At 41.0% G+C, this 20,812-nt stretch overlaps 1 protein-coding gene across 2 annotated transcripts in view; it reads left to right on the plus strand.

Annotated features, from left to right (window-relative positions):
• The first annotated feature begins 1,101 nt into the window (after positions 1-1,101).
• nucks1a (nuclear casein kinase and cyclin-dependent kinase substrate 1a) overlaps positions 1,102-20,812 on the plus strand; it is a 33,701-nt gene continuing 13,990 nt past the window's right edge. The window contains exons 1-6 of one of the 2 annotated variants that reach the window (XM_086198396.1): positions 1,102-1,378; positions 14,300-14,349; positions 14,841-14,931; positions 15,646-15,692; positions 15,777-15,929; positions 20,106-20,255. In XM_086198396.1, coding sequence (XP_086054522.1) covers positions 1,362-1,378; positions 14,300-14,349; positions 14,841-14,931; positions 15,646-15,692; positions 15,777-15,929; positions 20,106-20,255 — 508 coding nt within the window. In that variant the 5' untranslated portion in view covers positions 1,102-1,361. The remainder of the gene's footprint in view (positions 1,379-14,299; positions 14,350-14,840; positions 14,932-15,645; positions 15,693-15,776; positions 15,930-20,105; positions 20,256-20,812) is intronic. The other variant, XM_086198395.1, reaches the window with a different exon arrangement.

Genomic DNA, 20,812 nt, shown 5'->3' on the forward strand with positions numbered 1-20,812 from the left:
GATACAAAAAGGGAACAAAGATCTATTAGTGATGCTGACTGAAAAATAAATAACAAAAAATGTTACTAAATTCAATGAAACAAATCTCTCAGCATCCCACTTCTAATCCTGTGCCTCCTCCACCTCTTAAACTCACTCGTATTCTGTGAAAGTCACCCAAGGCCATTTTTATACTCCTGACACATTACTGAAGTGCTTTTTAATTTTTTTTTTTTTTTAATTTTGCACAGATTACACGAGTGTGATCAATTTTTGATCAGGGTGTTACATTTTAAAAGCTTGTGTTGTCCATGTAAACAAAGTGCAACACGAAAGAGTGCATATGATGCAATTTGTTTTTAGCTGTGGTTTAAAATGGTTTGTGATTACCGATGGAATTGTTACAAAGTTTATTCATGCTGTTGATACATAAGTGCCACTACATACGTTTCATGAATTGTGTTCATAGTTCCAATTGTGTGTACATATTGGAGAAAAACCATAAGCTTCATGCAATACGTTTCATGAAAAAAATATTGAATGTCTCAAAATGCCAAATTTGACTGTCTCACAGTGCTTCTGAATCCTCCCCAAAATTCTGCATCTTGATCACCCAAAATTAAAAATACTCGTTGCTAGACCATGATGCAACTCCAATTATAATTCCAGTGAAAATGTGTCCTGAACTTTATGTGTAATCCTGCTAACAGGCAGACAAAGAAACCAATTATCAAGTAAAACCTGGAAAGTCATGTGGATGCATGCTTGCTACATGCATATCACACTGCAGCAGGTGAGACAAAGGAGGCTAAGAGCTCCACCATACACTGGGTATATGCAGCAGGAACCCTGCACTCTTATGTAGCTCTATGGTCTTTTGGAAGCCACACTGAATAGAATGTTTGCATCCAACTTGAGGGCCTCTTTTTGTTTTCTTAACAGTGCTAATTCAACCCAGCCTTCTAACGGGGGCGGGGAACGAGCTACAAAATTTCCTGATGAGCAGCTCATGTGACTTATACATACGAAGTTGGTCGTTCAAATGAACCAATGGCGGCAGCGAGGCGTTGTGCCTGTCCTCTCAGGGCGCTTATGGGCGGTGCGTATTGCCGAGGCGCCACCCTCGACGCCGTCGGGTTTGGTTGCACACAGGCTGCAGTTTCAGTTTGTTTTATTCACCATTTTGAGTAGCTGAAGGTAAAAAAAATAAGAACATTTGCGTTTGGGGGACAAGTCGCTGCCATATTTTTAGTTTCACGCGCTAGCTCGGACGGTGGAGCCGCGCGGCAACCTCGCTCGCCTTGGTGTTAGCTGAGCGGGAATCTACATTTCTTCTTCTCCTCATTTCTTCCATCCGTAAACCGCTACAGTATTCCTGCAGAATGTCAAGACCCGTGAGGTAGGTGTGCTAAATCTGTCCGCGGCTCTACGCACGTTCACAACGGCCGTGCTGGGAGACATTTGCTTGCACATGTCGACCATGTTGTGTGTGCTGAGGTGGAAATGAATCGGATTCAAGAAAATCTAGCACGAATGATTGCTTCTTTTCCTGCTTATGCCCCCCTCTTTTCTAACATGGATCCCAGCGGTGCGGAATGCTCGCCATGTCTCCTGTACCGCGTCTATCGGCTCGAAGCGGATCCTCGGTGCGCCTTATTGGCTGCTGTGTAACGTTCGACCAAGCGTAAAGTTGGTCGGTGTGAATACACCACATTGGACGACTCGCTGGTGCTAGGCCTTATCATATTTTCCCTCCTTGTCAGAGAATGCGAACATGGCTACCCATTCATCCAGCAAGGCCCTGAAACACACACACACATACACACACACACCGGGGGAGGGGGTCGGCCTCGGTAATGTAGCTGGTTGCCGCGCCGACCAGCATATCGGAGCACAGCTCCACTAACGTTTATCGCTTCATACTATGTTAAGACCAGTAGATAATTGTGTATTAGTCACGGGCAGAACCGTTGTTTGGGTGAGGGCAGTCGAGCTCCATGTTTCACTCGGGGCACTTACGAATGCAGCTGGCTGATGTCAGGGGAGGCGGAGACTTCTAGCCAGTCGCCACGCCCCCCGTCCCCCAGTTTACACAGGTGTCTCCTAATACACTTCTGAACGTCCTTAACGACAGTAGAATTAATTTGTGCCCTCAAATCCAATGGCGTGGATGCTCCAAGAATATCTTGTATTCAGCTGTAGAGTTTCTTGTATCACTTGGTAGTAGAAAGAAGACGGAGGGTGGAAGGATACACATACCAGCTGTTACCCAGGTTGCAGAGTTAGCATGATGTTCATCATTGATGTGGTTTCCTTGTCCTATGGCCCTCCCTGTGAAGGCTTTTGTTCAAAAGAGCTGATAAACCAATGTGTGTGAATGAGCAGTAGCAGTACTCTCCATCCTTCAAACAGTAAGAGGTCATCTCTTATTGAGTAAGCTCTTGACTTGATCCAGATCCGGTACCAGAGGTCTTGAATGTACAATATGGTGGACTTTCAAGGACAGTAGTGTGACATGTTGGTTGACATGGCTCACAGCAACGCCTTCAGTGATGTGGATCTACTATGTTTCCCCTGTGCAATTTGAGTGGTTAAGGATATCAGTAATACAAATTGTCACCTAATGTGAGCTTAATCAGAAATGTCAGAAACATAGATTTGAAATCTGATCAGAAGAAATTATTTAAGGTGCATTTCTAGCTCACTATTTAGATTTTTCTTTTTTTTTTACAGTGTTTCGAGACTACCAAAGTAGCCTCTCCTCCTCAACCAAAGTTGCCCCTGTTATCTCCACCAGCAGAAATGTACAATGGTTATAGTGCAGAAATTGTTTTGGGGGGCTTTAGAGGAGGGGTGGAGTACGCCACCAGCTTGGAAGAAAGGATGCACTGCACTCAAGATGAGTGGTTTGGTACATCTGCAGTTTGATAATCACTGGGTTTTCTGTGTCACTATCAGGCAAAACAAAAGACACATTTCAGGACAAGCTGCAAAGTTGATAGAATATCTGGAAATCATGGCCCATCACTTGTGTTGAACCAGACTAACAGAGGACCAAGGGTCTGATGGGCTGTGAGTAGTTTGCTGCTGATTGTAGTTGGAGCATAGGAGATTAGGGGTTGGACTTGATGATAAACAATCTCTTGATGCTTTTTAGTTCTGCTAGTCAGTGTTTCTGTATCAATTCCTGATTAATTTTCTACATGGAAAATATAGAGTAGACATACTCAGGTCTTTAAATATCTGGCTGTGGATGAAGGTATGCACTAATGGTGCTCCAAATTTTGGACGATCACTGAATGCCATATCTTCTGATCCTGATCACGCGAAGTAAAAATTTTGTGTAATCTAGAAAGAACATCAAATTAGAACAAGTTATGTATACCAAGCGAGCAAATATCAATTTCAAAAGATAGAATAACCACAGGGCTTTTATCAGTTTACTCCAAGTATAGAGGATAAAACACAGCAACAACAAAAAACAAAAGGTTATCTGAAGTGTTGTTTCTAGTCTGTCAGCCCTCAAATCTTCTCTCAAAGTCCAACATTTGACCTATTGGTACACTCCAACTGTAATTTTTCAAGCTGATTGAAATAGAGATACGCCGATAACCCGGCCACAGACCAGAATTGAATGGTTGTCTCGATGCCCTGCTTGTCGGGTAACCGGCCCGTCAGAGTCACATGTTTCCAATCCCTAACCGGTCACCTCCTGCAGCGCACTGCCTCACTGGGAATAGCGGCATGTCTACTTTTGCATCAATCTGCACAGAGCAGATGGAGTTTGACTGCAATTTTATTTTTCAGTTGCGAAAACCGACCTAAAAGGACACCATTTAACCACACACTCTACATGCATGTGACAGAAATGCATAAATCAAGAGATTATTTTCTGTAATTCTGAAAATGAAATTTTCCATTAAAGAAAAGTTGACTTTTATATTTTTATACACTGTCAAGTGTAGTTCATTGACAGAAAATAGAATATGCAAAACATTGGTAAGGATGGGTCACACTGAATTGAAAATCAATAAATCTATTGCCCTAGAAAAAGGAATTGGTGCATCTCTAATTTATTGCATTAAGATCTTTGTCAACCAGAGTAAATCCTCAGCTCACCTGATCCACCACAGCAGTGAGGTGAAAAGCAGCTCTGTCTTTGCTTGCCATAAAAAGGCAGGGAAGCTAATAAGAAATGGAACCCATGTGCAAAATGGTTAAAAAAGCTTCAAGTCCTTGTAGCAAGAACCAGTCATAATAAGACTGCTCACCCTGGCACAAAATATGGCTGCTGCACTCCTTACATCCACGTGTGTCTTTGAGGTTATGCCCAACATGACAGTTTGTTTAAAGAAATCGTAATACAACAGTGCAGCAGGATGTTTTTTTTTGTTGTTGTTTGTTTGTATTACTGAAGGTTGTGAAATTAGTTTCAGTTGTAGGTGAATACAGCCAAACCTAATACCTGTTATAAGACAACAGGACACACTCTGCTGGCCATTAACACTGGGGAAATTAACTTTAATAATTAATTGATCATTATGTTGTTAAAATGCTTATGGCAGACAAGCCTGAAGAAAGTGCCTTTTCCTCAGTGCAGTGTATATTTCAAGACAAAATTTTTAATTTAACAACAATCCTCTTAAACAAGGCAGGTAAAGTAGGTGGTTTCTTCTCTCATGCTGCTTGTTCTGTATGGTGTAGTATTAAGTCTCCTTGTTCTTCTCCATATAGTTGTAATGTGCCCCCAACAGGCTGCTGCTGTGTTATGAAATTCATCTCACACCTTCAAGATGCGCAATTTCATTGATGCAAGTTTTAAGTTGATCATAATTATATGTGATTGATTACTGTAACTCTATTCAGACCCTGCAGAGAAATGCGATTATGCGATCGTATAATTCAACGCATAATTGGCCAAAGTCTGCACATTTACGTGGGGGCTGCATTTTTCAAAGACGCTGCACTTTTGCAACATAACTCGCTGATTTCCACACAAAATGCTTGAAATATGTGGGGCTTGCATGATTTGATGATCATAATCCCTGCATTTCTGTTGCAAAAAGTCCCACATTTTTGCAGAAAGTTGAAAAATGTTGTGAAATAACATCATTGGAAAGCTGCAAAAGCTGCGAAGAATACATGTTTAAGTCTGGAAATCAGTCTCATTTGCAAACAAAAATAAGCTTGGAACTTGTTTGACTCATCAATGTTTTGTAAGTTTGAGCCATGTGTTTATTGGGGTCAGAAATAAAACCAGATGACAACTTAATTATTTCAAGCACTTTCTGTGATTGAGTATGCTCGCTTATCATAGGAATTTTGGGGAATCACTTTTTTGTCTTATTCATCTAACTGCAGTTTTTGCAAGTTCCCATAATTTTTGTAAATTCCCGCAATTTCATTGCATAAAATTACATTGATATCCCGCATATTCCATCACATTTTTAAAGAAAATTTGCCTTATGATCAAGGATTTTTGCCTGGAACAATCACAAGAAACATCTGCATTTTTCTTGAAGGACCTGTCTATTACAAAAATCCTCTATGCAGTTTCTCTACTTAGGTCTTCGCTTGCCAACATGTGACTTCTCATCAGTCAGTGCTTTGTGTGAATGGAGTTGTTTGTAGCATGTATGCCATGAATGGCAGTGATTGCAACATGGAGAAGGACAGAAAATAGTGAGGAGAGAAGCATGAAGACATATTTGAATGTGTCACATAAAGATAAATTAGAATAGCAATTAAGTGTGTGGGAATGTGTGTAAGCAAATGAGAAGTCAGGGGACTGCATGTATGAAATCAGCTGTAGCGTTACAGGAATGTTTACAGCAGTGCAGTTTTTTCTTCTAGCAGCAGCCTTTAATGTTTTGTCTCTCAGTATCGTGGTGGCAGCATCTGTTTTCTGAATAAAAAATAGCTTTTCAGTAGCAAAGACAAAACAAGAAGTCCCCTGGAGGCTACATTTCTCACAAGTAACATTACCATTGTTTCTGTTGTGGTTGGAAATAATTTTAAAATGCTATGGATGGCTATATGATGCCATCGCCAGACTTAAATCACATATGTGCAGTTTTTAGGACATTTGTCTATTAATTCATACGCTCATGTGTTTTGCCAGCAGAGCTAGGTTGCTAACTAATGCCAGCTTCTACCATGGCTCTTTCTCAGTTAAGGTGTGCTAACATTTAAGGTGGACTGACAGGTACTTGAATGTACATTAAAACTTATGGCTAGTTCAGAAAATCTTACGTGATGGCCAATAAAGATGTCTCCAAGTTAGCAAAGTTTTTTTTTTATTGAAGTGAAAAAAAACCTCCCACACACACACCTCAAAGTAATAAAATACCAGAGTTTATGAAGGAAGCAAGTGGTTATGCAGATTATTGAACAGCAGTGAAGATAGTGGGCTGGTTTAAGAACCCTTCAGCAGAGCAGATTAAAGTAAATTAACTAAATTTTATTTAAGAGTAGGATATGTGTGCCCACTAATACATTTCACCTCTTGGAGTTAAACACAGTAGTGCATTGAAAGCTTTAATGTACTTGAATGCACTAAATGGATAAATTTGGCTGTATTTACAAGTCTAACCATCTATTAGAGAGAAAGTTAAAAGTAACAGACTAGCTTTGTAAAGCAGAATTTCTTCGTGTCAGTGTCGGCTGTTTCGTGTACTGACAATGTTCCATTCAAGTCATCTGGACAGAGCTGGAAGCTCATTCGGGGGTTATGAGGACTCACTTCTGTGGAACATCCCATTCAACATGTGGAGAAATCTGCTGACTAGAGGAGCGGTGCTTGCTCACAGTGTTAGGAATGGTCAGCCTCTTCCACTCAGCTGCTGTGTGAGTGTAGGGATGAGACCAAAACCGAGAACCGTGAGCTATTTGAAAACACGAATGAGACTTGCAGCAACGACGAGAGTAATGTAACAATGGATGCATGTTGTTGGATTTTTATCTGATGTCAGATATGCTGATATTTTACAACTGATTTGGCTGATAGCGGTATCTGCCAATGCATATATTTTATGTACATTAAAATCAAGTTTATGTGACATTAAAATTTTATTCATACCATAAAGCACACATATACAAGTTGAATTTGAAAGAGTAGTGCTTTCATTTCCAAAATATTTTGAAAAGCCAACTGTTGCTTTATTAAAAAACAACGAGCAATAATCAAGAAACTTACCTTGATTTGCTGGTCAGATATTCATATCAGAGATAAGACCAGAAGTAAAATATATTAAAAAAAAAAGATCAAAGTCTGCCAATGTCAGTGACATGTTGATATCGTAGTGTATCCCTAAATGTAATATCAGCAAGAACATAGGGGCTGATCTGTAGTGTAACTATAGAGTAGTGTAATGTTGGCTCATTGCAACAGAACAAATTTCTTGTCACAAATTTTCATAATAAAGCCTGGTTTATGCTTCTACGTCGCGGCGACTGTTGACAAATGCACTACATAACGTCAGCTGGAAAGCTACGCCGTTATAATTCAAAGACAAACGATGCAGGCTTATGGCCCTAGGTTCATCATTGATGGTAAAAGAAACAGCACATGCTTTCATGAGTTTGGGTCCAACATTGTCGATTGCATCCACATCTTCAATGTTCCAGACCAACAAAAAAAAGGGGGGGGGGGGGGGTTGTAGTTCCCAGCAGGTAATGAAAGACTTCTGTTTATTCATTCACACTGAAAAAATTATTTCTGGAAATCTGTCCATGATTTTGTAAAACAGCAGACACTTTTGGCCGTTTTTTTTTAAACACGGTGTTTAAATTGAATTAAATTATTATCAGCAGGTAATATGATCTTTGATAGAATTCCTTGTCCCAATTTGATGTTTTTTATTGGCTTACTAGTTGCAATAGAAAAACACATACACTTCAAACCTGTGCAAAGAACAGAGTAGCTTTGATCCTGATAAATGTAGAGATGACTCAAGGGAACTTGGTGAATTTCAGACCAGTTGAATCAGGAGGGGAAAAAAATTGTTTACCATCATTGATGAACCTCAGAAATGCTCTGTGTTGCTATTTGAGTATTATTACAATGAAGCTGTGAGCTCTCACTGTGTGCTACAGCAAAAGAAGTTAGCGCAAGTCAACACAAAGCCCAGCAGGCTCCATGAGCCTGCTGTAGACTCAAAAAGGTTTCACTCACACTCCAGGCCTGCTGTCAGCTGCTAAGATTCCATTTGGCGGGTAGGACGAAAGCTTTGCCTCTTCAGTGCAGAAGAAAGCAGCTGTGTTGGGGATGCTGACAGATGGATCCCATCCATTCTCTTTGGAGAGCTTGTATTGTGCATTATGGCCCGGCAGGGCGATGCAACTCCAGTCCAACAACCTCTAACCAGGTTGTGCTGATTCATCACACATCAAATTGCCTTTGATGCATTGTCACTTCTCAGCTTAGATTTTTTTCAGAAGCATAGTTTGAACATAGTGTCAACACAATACATGGAGGCAATGAATCCTTGTCAACTTAATGTATAATGCCATAACATGATCTCTGCTGTGAAGTCTGACAGTGTTTAAGCAGTGAGGATGGCTGAGATAGTGTTAAGTTTCGAAAAACGGACTGGACCTATTAAAAAAAAAAAAAAAAAGTCACTGTCAAAGTAGGTTTTACTACAGCTACCAAATATGGAATAAAAGCCCAAGATGCTAAATTCTGTTGCTGTGTTGATACTGTGTTGCTGTTTTGAAAGGAACAGAAAAGCAACACCACATCCACTTGCAATTAGAACAGGCTCATCTGGTGTTTATGTGCAGGTTGGGATGTGCTGCTATAACTTTTTACGGCATGATAACTGGTGAATAAAATACCAAAGTATCGCAGTAGTGTAGGTCTTTCTGTATTCTGTGCTTGCTGTAAATTCTGTCTTTTTTAAGGAGAATATGCTTTTTGGACATTGAACAAAATAATTTTATTTATAACAACATTAATTTAGAACATCACTTATGTCACTTCATATGATTTCAATAGTAAAAATATTCATACTTATAAATGTAAACAGTTTCTCTTGTGATTTTTTTTGGGCAAAACATTTTTTTCAAAGTTGATGCAGTATTCACTAGGGTTGCAACGGTTTACGGTTTGAAACCGAAACATACGGCACACCCTGCACGGCTCAAGACGCCTTTATGAAACCGGGTTTTTCGGTCTTTCCATTAATTAATTTCGAACAGCTGTGGGATGTATTTGTCAAGCCAGTGCCTGCTCTCCGGCTCTGCAGACAACCCCTCCTCGCACAGCTCTGGACAAAACCCCGCCCCGCGAGTAAATATCCAATCACTGTCAAGCACCTGCTGTGTTATATGTGCAGAGCACATAGCGGAGCAGCGGCTTGTCTCACTTAAGCTTGGTTTATGCTTCTGCGTCGCGTAGACCCTACGCCGTCATTTAGCATTCGAAGTTCTGTGTTGAGGGAATGCATTGCTCTGCAAGTCACCGCCAATCCACTAGGGGGTGTGTGGCTGTGTCTTTGTACTTGTGGACCTCCTTGATAACCCTTTCTTCAGCTTGGTCCATTTTTGTGTGTAGCTCTCATCACAGAAACTTCAAAAATAGCTGTGTTGTTGTGCTGAATCGATGTGACACGTAGTCAGGATTTTTTGGAGGTGCATGTCAGGCACGACGCAGAAGCATTAACCAGGCTTTACGAGCTCAGCGCAGCTCACGGCTCACACGCTGAGATGAAGAAAAATAACAACAAAAAAATGTTATGGCGAGCAGAGGGGTGACGAGACCGGAGTTTGAAGAAGCACCGGCTTCATTCAAATCTGCGTTGTGGGGACATTTGTTTCCCTTTAAATTTTAACGACGAGGGAGAGAAAACAGTGGACAAAAATAAAACTGTGCAAGCATTGCTCAGCTCTAGTCCCCTACGCTAATGAGAACACTTCCAACATGAGTCAGCACCTCAGCCGTCATCACCCTGAGCTCTCTACTACTTTATATAAGCTAAATAATAGTTAAGGCTAATTCTAATAAAGGGAGTCTTTTGGAAAGTCAAAACTTCTTGTTTTTTTATGCAAAACACAAATCGAAACCGTCCCAAAAACCAAGGTATGAACCGAACCATGGGCTAACTGAACTGTTGCATCCCTACTATTCACACACATTAATGCTGGCAGTCTATTTGATGGTATGTCCATTTGCATGGATCAGGTTGGATCAGACAGGAAGCCCCTACATGAATAGCATAGGCCAAATTTCAAAATAAAACACCATGTGTATTGACTATCTTCAAAACAGGCATAAAAGGACAGAATGCTGACACAAATTCTAAACACAGGAACTGATGGACAGGCAAAATGTAACGCATCTTACGAGTTGCAGGTGGCAGAGCAGCTTCCTGTGTAAATAAGTATTGCGTAAAAAGGCCTACTCCTGCATTCACTCTTTGACTGCATGTTTTACATATTGACCGACCTTCTCTTCAAACTTGTAATCCCTGCTTTTATGATAGCTGAAATTTAACACACTGTTGACTTCGTTGTTTTAGATGGGGGGAAAACATTCCTCTGGGGAATCCTCAACGTGCACATACCTCAGCAATTCTCATGTAAACAACACTGTCAGCGACACTACACTACTGATTGCTCTAGTCCAGGCATACAGCTGGTGGATTGGCCAAGTAAGCGGGGCATTCTCTCCTGAATGAAAAGGCTGATACTGTGCCGCAAGTATGACCGCAAATTCTTAGTGGTCTTGATACCACTATGTTTTCAAACTGTGGCATACCGTGAATCCGGTGTACCGCACTTATACCTACTAGTGGGTTAAAAATGCTGTGTTTTGGTATGTTTATGCAGTGAGCGAGCAATCTAACTGCACCTCTGAGTGAAGTTGTTGGAGCTTCTGTGCAAATTGTGCATCGGCCAAGTGAAAATTCATGCTTTTTGTGTGAGGGGCTTTGATTAACATTGCCTCACCACCACAGGGACAATGAAGATAAATCCAGCAGAAGATGAACATGCACAGACTGATCATTGACCCTGGTACCTTGTGGAAACTGTAAATGGTGCAGCTAATGTTACTTGATTGCGTTCCTTCAGCTACCATCACTGGCTGCAGAAATATTATTCATCCTTTCATTTTAATTCACACTTTGTTTTTCATGCATCTTCAGTATGTTATGCCTGGTTAACTAAACTAACAGCAAATTAACAACTAACAGATAATTTGCCACAACTTGGCTTCTCTGAATTCACACTCTCAAAACAGCTCGTTTGTCTTGGAAGATTAATTGCCTTCTTTATCGTCACAATATCACTGCTGCATAAATTCAACCAGACAAGGTTTAGTAAATATCCAACTGTAAGGTCGGACACACAGCCAGCTTTCTTCAGTGTGACTGGGAAGGTCTGATGTGATGGGGCCATTTTGTATAACAATTAGCCATTTGCTTTGAACTTTGCCTCTCATTCACCAATACGCACATTACCTGTGAGATTAAGGTGTACTGTTGGGAAACACATGTTGTTTTATGTTTGATGTTTAGATATACTTGTTTTTAAATGACCTTCCATTCCCAGATGTGTTTATTATTACAATAGCGAGGAATGTAACTAGTAATTTGATGTCATGGTTCATTGGTATGGCTGTGACAATGGACAGGCTGGAAAATGCTTAAAGTACAGATACAAAAACACTGATACAATTTCTCCAAATCTATCAATATGAGCAGCAGCAGCAGCATTCACAGCCCTCTAGTTTCAATCCGTTCACACACTGGATACCTGTTATTGGCAGAAAATAACATCATTTATAGTATTTGTGTTCTCTTTGAAAGAATCATTTCTTCTGAAATATGCACAAGACTTACAGGTAAAAAAACAACAACCCAACTAATAACATGATTGTAAGCATGTCTTACTTCACAGCTGGAGTAATAATCTGGTACCAGAGCAATAGCTCACATTTGAGTAATGTTTAATCCGACATCTGATCTTTGCTCAAAGCACATGGCTAATTATTATGCAAAATGACATCATCACACCTACCTAGTGGCATTAAAGGAAGCTGGATTTTACCTCTCAGTTGAATACTTTTCATAATGTCTGTTATATTAACAATAGGGCCCATGACTGAAAGATTTCATTTTTGCTCATCTCAACAACTGACTGAATTGGAATTCATTATGAGTTAAGAAAAGTCTCAGTAGTTTCTGACATGTGTTTGAACCAAAGTTAAGCTACAGAAATTCTGAGTTTTGCTCAAGCTCCAGCTAAGGATAGCACAACAGGCATGTTCCAATTCAACTGAATTCACATGATTCTTGTTATAAAAAAACCTGTCTACAGTAGAACAATGACATCAATACATATCATTTCCAGTTTCTGCTTTTTTATTAGTGGATCCTACTTTTGCCGATTCCACTTTTCATTCTGTGCACTAAATTTGACAATGTAAGAGCATATAAATAAACCTTTTTTTCCAATGGAAAAATAGAAAATTTTGTTTACATAATTTAAGAATACTACTCTCACAGTTTTACCCAAATTGCACTAGCTTAATGGATGTTTTGTTACTTCCATTTGTCTCACAATAAATAAATTGCCCTCCTTCTGGAGAGAGGTAAAAACAAAATTCTACTGAAAATGAGTTGCTGTAAGTCCAGCTATGTTTGACATACCTTTTACTTTTAGTAATAAATTGTTTAAAGCAGGATAGGAGAGGCTGCTGGTATTTGCTTGGCTCTAAGCTCTGCCTACTACCCTTAGCTGCTTTCCCTTTGTTAACGTCCACAAACGTCGGATTAGGTTTGTTGTTCGTTGTCGCTCCCCCCTTTTTTTATTTTGGCCTTATATGTTTAAGAAATTGCTAGCTTTATGTGCTCATTACTCACAGTGAAAAACTTCCACACTGAACATGAATTTCCACCGGGCACAGCTGCAGGTTGTGGCTGTGCAGTATTCTAGCTGTGATGCCAATCATGGTGGTCCTCTGCACAGCTGCAATTTCCAGCTGCCTGGCAGTTTTGTAAAACTGCTCAGATTATGCTGATTTGGCCATTGTCTTTTGATTTGTGTGTTTCTATCACGTGGATGTTGAGAATGTATTTATATTGTGTCCCTTTTCATGTCTGTTTTGGCAATAAGGAGCCTACACGTGGTTTTATTTTTAAAATTGACTGGATATACTGTCCCATTTGTGTGAAGATTTCCTGTCTGGCTCCATCTGCTCTATGCAGATTGACTTGCTGTCCATCAAAAACAGACACAATGCTTTTGCCTGCGAAGTGGCAAGTTAGAAATAGGAAATGCATAACATTGTCTGTCTGACCAGGCATGCCGAAAACCATCAGATTCCGGTCCCTAGGCATGCGCACGGTACATCCATAATAAAAGGTTTTCCTCTGTATGTTTTTCCCATTTTTCGTTTTTGAAAATATTAAATACTGCCTTCTTTTCTCTAATGGTCATATGGACAAAGTCAAGTATAAATCTTATAAAAAATTTAACTTGCACACTACTCTTCCGACAAAATGCTTTCCAATTAAAACACCCCCCGACAAGAAGCAACAGCAACAACATTCTGCATACCCCTCCACCCAATATCATCAAGCAGGACAATATTTTCCAACCACATTTGCTAACAGTAGCATATTCTATCGTTCGTCATCTCCACAGTCTTCTTTTTTATCTCTACCACTCCACAAGCAGCTGCCTCTCATTCTGTGTTGCTGATATCTCAAGCACCTAAGTTATTGGTTCTATAGAAAAAACAAGAACCACTACATTTTTAAACATAAAGCCATTAGGAAGGTTAACCTGGGTTATTTCACTTGTCTAGTCATGAAACCAGTAAATACATTCATAGCAACATACTCTGTGTAATGGTGCATTATGGCCACCTTCTGGCAGTTACATGTTACTACGAGGCACATATGGGAACAAAGGGGACATTTTTTAAGAGAATAGACAAATAAACGATTCATTAAAAAAGGCTATCATTGCCATCCATGCCTATCAAGATATTTGATTTTTTTCCCCCTCACATTTCCAACATTATTTAGTTGTTGTAATGCTACTTGATAGCACTGTTCACTGCTCATTATCATTTTTGACAAATAGAGTAGGTAGCACAACATTTTGTTGTCAGATGAAAAGTCATTTGGTGTTAGATAAGTAGTCTGAAGTTTCTCTCTACAAACTACAGAGCAAAGCACAGCTGATCGGGTGCAACCTGTTGAATTGGCAGATATGATCATCAATGAATTGATAGTTCACACCCATCCCTTGTTGTTTGTATCTGTTATCCATCTGTTGGCAGCTAACTTATGTGAGTATTTCTTAACAGGAACAGGAAGGTGGTGAACTATTCACAATTCAATGAATCTGATGATGCAGGTAAGACAACATACTGATGACATTTTACATCATGATCTCAGTGCATGGTAATTATGTATATCAATTATATAATGAATAATGTTGAAAGTGTATAACGTGAATTTCTGCTTGTGGCTTATGATGTATTGAAAAAGCACAAGAGGAGTTATAAAAAAACAAAACCTACATTTTTGTGATAAACTAGTCTTGTGTATTAACTTAATGCATACCTCAGCAGACTAGTTGTCCATGCTGGGCTTTTTTTGATTGTCTTAAATGTGGAGAGAGCCTACAGGTGGGATCGGATGAAATCGGATACCTTCTATATAGTTTCAACATCATACTAATGCCATGGTTAACAGGGTAGATAGTAAGTATAGCGAAGAAATCAACATACCCTACATTTTTGTGCTGTACAGAAGCAAACATGCATACATGCAAACTAAAAATTAGGATTGGTGTTTGGTAACGTGTCTGCTGGTAGTAATAAAGCCATGTATCTCTGTCTGCAGATGAGGAGTATGGTGATGACAAGCCTAAGAAGGTGCGCACAGCTCCACGAGAGACGAAGCACAAGCGCTCAAAGAACTCCCAAGATGACAGGTGAGCACTTCTGTAGTGATTCCATTATTACATCCACTGAGGACGTCCTGTTAAAGGATTATGCTAAAACTATTAAACCGATTTTGGGAGTGTTGAACTTTGTGGGAAGATGGGGGGCCAAGGTTGAACCAATTAGAGTTTGGAGTGTATCTGAGCAAAGGGACACGACTATCTTTTTTTTTGAATCACTTGACAATGTAAAATGGGGCAATTTAGCAGATTTTCCATCAATTAGTAGATACAGTTTACCATAATGAAAAAATGTGGGCATGGCTATTAGTCAAGGTTCAAACAATATGTAATTTTGTAAGGATTTTGCTAAAATTATAGATTTAGTAGATCAAAATATGATTGTTAAAGTGGTTGTTATTGGTTTAACTGTACAATAAATAGGAGAATGGACAGTGGATCTGTAGTTGCTGCCAACATTGTTTTAACAAAACATATTTGCATATAAACAAAAATGGCATCTGCCCTCTGACCATTTGACACTTCATTTCGGCCAATCAAGGCTTACATTTTTTAATCCTCATCATCCTACATTTTCCATCCTGTGCAGATGACTGGTGCTTTTTATAGTCAATGAATACTGAAAAATCATATGGTGTTAAAAAAGGTCCTTTCACAAATGTTATCTGGATTTATTTGACCAGGCTCTCCTTGGTTAGCCTTGCTATGCTAAGATTTTTTTTTTCTTCTGATCTCTGGTTCTAGTGAGGACTCTGATGACAAGCTCTCCAAATCAAAAAATGATTCTGCAGGTAAGATGGTCAAAGGTTGGCTAACGTGCCATATCAAACCACTGGCAGAGATGTAATGCTGACATTTCCTTTATGTCACTGCAGATGACTTTGGCAGTGATGAGGAAGACAATGACTTTGGAGAGGAGGAAGATGAAGATGGAGGAAGCGACTATGAAGAAAAAAAAGGGAAAAAGGGAAAGAAAGCCAAGGTGGAGAAACCCAGCAAGAGGACGCCGAAGAGGAAACGAGCTGCAGGTCAGACTTTAGTTTCTTCTTTCTTCATCAACAGCTGCATCCTAGCGCTGGTGTTAAGTGGGTCAAATGCAGAGGGAACCAATCATGTTGATGTCCAGGACATGTAGTGTAGGAATGGGTGTGCAATATATGTAACAACTACAATGTTGTACTTCAAGGCTCAGACAGTTTAGGTCTCTGGGTGTGCAAAAGATAACTGTATACATAAGCAAAAATTAGTGCAAATAACAGTGGTGAGTGGTGAGCAGAGCCTTGAGGGCCTCTGCTTCTGCATCTCTCTCTCCCTTGTGGTGTGATGTAGTCACCATGGCTGGAACCACTGCAGGATGGCTGCTCATCACCAGAGAGAACACTGATGATGATGGAAAAATTGTCAAGTCCCGCACTCATACACACCTTATCCAAAAACATTAAGTGCATATGTGCAGGGGGGTAAGCACAAGAAGTAAAATGGAGAACAGCAAATGAAAACTTTGCCTTTTTATCATAGTAGAAAACACAATGATTTTCATCATCATAACATGTACAAATAATATGTGTGCCTGACATGATGACAAACACTCTCTGACAAATACTTCTAACAGTAAAGTTGAGCTAAACACTGGAAACTTGTTGCAAACAATGTATGCTATTCACAGAAATCAGTTCAGAAGAAGAGTCCTCAAAATCACTCTCCTCTCCTATGATAGTAGCGGCTGTTTTACCATTTTTGATGGTCTTCCCGACATTAGAAATGTGTGTAATTAACACAGACACAAAAATACAACTATCTAACACTATTTCAAAAACAAAAAAAACACTCATTCACTTGCTATTCTTTTCCTCTCTTCCTTCCCTCTTTTTTTCTTCCTCCTCTTCTGTCAAAGTTGCAGTTTTGGTGGTACTGTTCCACATTAAATACCATACCATGTAATGTGTGTGCGCATGCCCACAATTCTCAGCTTTCTAAAACATAATTGGACAAACCTTTGACACAATCGTGGTAATAATACCCCAAACATTGAAAACATAGCACCGGTAAATGGTTAATATGTAAAAACTCTACAGTGATTTTATGAGTTCTTTCAGACTAACAGCCGCTGACACTCACACAAAATCAAACTTTGATCACCTCATCATCTACACATGAATTGTTACATGAGAAGGGCTCCATGGTAAGTACCTGATGGCTGGGCCTACATCCATGGGGCCTGGCTGGGCACAGCCTGAAGAAGCAACGTGAGTCTCCCTTTCAATGGGCTCACCACTTATGGGAGGGGCCAAAGGGGCTGGGTGCAGTGTGAGATGGGTGGCATCGGAGAGAGGGGACCATGGCGATCCGATCCTCTTTTGCAGAAGCTGGCTCTGGGCACGCGGAATGTCACCTCTCTAGTCAGGAAGGAGCCTGAGCTGGTGTGTGAGGTTGGAAAATTCAGACTACATACAATGGGGCAAAAAAGTATTTAGTCAGCCACCAATTGTGCAAGTTCTCCCACTTAAAACGATGAGAGGCCTGTAATTTTCATCATGGGTATACCTCAACTTTGAGAGACAAAATGAGAAAAGAAAACCAGAAAATCACGTTGTCTGATTTTTAAAGAATTTATTTGCAAATTATGGTGGAAAATAAGTATTTGGTCAATAACAAAAGTTCATCTCAATACTTTGTAATATACCCTTTGTTGGCAGTGACAGAGGTCAGACATTTTCTGTAAGTCTTCGCAAGGTTTTCACACACTGTTGCTGGTATTTTGGCCCATTCCTCCGTGCAGATCTCCTCTAGAGCAGTGTTATTTTGGGGCTGTTGCTGGGCAGCAAAGACTTTCAACTCCCTCCAAAGATTTTCTATGGGGTTGGGCCACTCGAGGACCTTGAAACGCTTCTTACGAAGCCACTCCTTCATTGCCCAGGCGGTGTGTTTGGGATCATTATCATGCTGAAAGACCCAGGCACGTTTAGTCTTCAATGCCCTTGCTGATGAAAGGAGGTTTTCACTCAAAATCTCACAATACATGGCCCTATTCATTCGTTCCTCTACATGGATCAGTTGTCCTGGTCCCTTTGCAGAAAAACAGGCCCAAAGCATGATGTTTCCACACCAATGCTTCACAGTAGGTATGGTGTTCTTTGGATGCAACTCAGCATTCTTTCTCCTCCAAACACAACAAGTTGAGTTTTCACCAAAAAGTTCTATTTCGGTTTCATCTGACGATATGACATTCTCCCAACCCTCTTCTGGATCATCCACATGCTCTCTAGCAAACTTCAGACGGGCCTGGACATGTACTGGCTTAAGCAGGGGGACACATCTGGCACTGCAGGATTTGAGTTCCTGGTGGCGTAGTGTGTTACTGATGGTAGGCTTTTTTACTTTGGGCCCAGCTCTCTGCAGGCCGTTCTTGTGGTCATTTTGACCCCACGGGGTGAGCTCTTGCCTGGACCCCCAGATCGAGGGAGATTATCAATGTTCTTGTATGTCTTCCATTTTCTAATAACTGCTCCCACAGTCGATTTCTTCACACCGAGCTGCTTACCTATTGTAGATTCAGTCTTCCTAGCCTGGTGCAGGTCTACAATTTTGTTTCTGGTGTCCTTTGACAGCTCATTGGTCTTGGCCATAGTAGAGTTGGGAGTGTGACTGTTTGAGGTTGTGGACAGGTGTCTTTTATAGTGATAACATAACCCTGGAGAAGAGTGTGTGTCTGATATTTAAACCTCAGATCCAGGAGGTTTTTGTCCTGGTCGTGGTGGATCAACTGTCCACTCTTGGCAGGGTCCTTGAGGATACATGGGAGTTTGCCCAACCAGTCTACATGTGTTTTGTGTACTTGGAGAAGGCAGTAGACCGAGTCCCTCAGGGAATCCTGTGGGGGGTACTCCGAGAGTATGGTGTATCAGACCACCTGATTCTGGTGGTTTGCTCCGTGTATGACCAGTGCCAAAGCTTGGTCCGCATTGCCAGCAGTAAGTAGGCCTTGTTTCCAGTGAAGGTTGGACTCTGCCAGGGCTGCCTTTTGTCACTGATTTTGTTAATAACTTTTGTGGACAGAATCTCTAGGCGCAGCCAGGGTGTTGAGGGGATCCAGTTTGGTGGAGCAAGATTGGGTGTCTGCTCCTTGTGGACAATGTGGTCTTGCTGGCTTCATCAGGGCATGACCCTCAGTTCTCACTGGATCGGTTCACAGCCAAATGTGAAGCGACCAAGATGGGAACCAGCGCCTCCAATTCTGAGTGCATGGTTCTTGCCCAGAAAACGGGGGAGTGCCATCTTCGGGGATGAGATCCAGCCCCAAGTGGAGGAGTTCAAGTACCTCGGGGTCTTGTTCATGAGTGAGGGAAAGCTGGATTGTGAGATTGACAGGTGGATTGGTGTGGCGTCTACAGTGATGCGGACTCTGCATCAGTCTGTCGTGGTGAAGAGGGAGCTAAGTGGAAAGGCAAAGCTCTTAATTTACCGGTCAGTCGACGTTCCTACCCTCCCTCGCCTATGGTCGTGAGCTTCAGGTAATGATCGAAAGGACATCATAGGTACAAGCTGCGGAAATGAATGTCCTCTCGAGGGTGGCTTGGTTCTCCCTTAGAGACAGAGTGACAAACTCCTGTCATCCGGGGGGAAGCTCAGACTAGAGCTGCTGCTCTTCACTCAATGATATGCATATACATTTCAAGAGGAGTCAGATGAGGTGGCTTGGGCACCTGGTCATGATGCCTCCCGGACGCCTCCCTGGGAATGTGTTCAGGGCATGTCCGAAATGGCAGGAGGCCTTTCGGAAGGCCAGGACACACTGGAAAGACTATATCTCTCAACTTGCCTGGGAACATCTCGGGATCCCACATGAAGAGCTGGAGGAAGTATCAAGGGAGAGTGAAGTCTGAGTTTCCTTGCTTAGGCTGCTGCCCCCCGCGACCTGACACTGGATAAACAGAAGATGGATGGATGGATGATTTGAAATCAGTAATAAAGTCATACATTGTTTAACTATTGGTACATTTATAGATTATTTATTACAACATGGTTTTGGGTTGCAAGATAAATTGAAAGTCATGGAGATAAGGGCAAACACCACAGCCTTCCATTCAAAAACATAGAAGGGAAGTGCTGAATATTGACTGCTCACTTTTATTGGCCTGCCTTTGCTGATATAAACTGAAACATTGTTTGCTTGATATGTGTTTTTGTGTATGTGTGTCTTTTAGATGACAGTGATGAAGATAGGGAAGTGAGTCGAAAGCGTACAGTGCGCCAGGCAGCCTCCAAGGCTGTGTCCAAACAGAGGGAGATCCTGCTGGGCGATGGTGGCAGTGAGGATGAGGAGCATGAAGACCAAGAGGAAGCCTACATGGACCGTATGTACATCAATTTACATCAGTGCAACAACACAAGTCCTCACCACAACAATACATGAGAAAATGTGTGTGACCCAGGCTAATGTGATGATATGCAACTACTCTTTGCAGAGCAAGAGTTGAAGAGTAGGTTGCATATTGGAGCCCCCAGTCAATTGTAGGGACAGGACTGATCCTGTATTAGTCACACATTGACATTAGTCACACATGGGACATTGGATTGACAGTGCCAATCTACATTCATGAACTTTATATCCATCCCAACATGTCCTTGGTTTGGAGATATTTTATGCAGGACTGCAGCAACTTGTCACGTGTAAAGCGAGGGTTCCAAAGGGTGCGGCCTTGAATGTTGCATTGTGAGATACAACCACCTTAATTCAGCATCTGCAAAAGTTTTGTGTGGAAGAGTTCTTATAAGCTTACACTAGCAACCAGGAAGACAGGCAACAGACTCTCACTGTGAAATAGGGCTGCAATGATTAGTCGACGTTGTCGACAAAAATCGATAATAGAAATAGTCGACAATGAATTCCATTGTCGACTATTGTCGCCAC

Source organism: Aulostomus chinensis, chromosome 3 (genome assembly GCF_037954235.1).
Source record: "Aulostomus chinensis isolate RoL2024-O1b breed Wild chromosome 3, RoL_Achi_v1.0, whole genome shotgun sequence".
Lineage (NCBI taxonomy): Eukaryota > Metazoa > Chordata > Actinopteri > Syngnathiformes > Aulostomidae > Aulostomus > Aulostomus chinensis.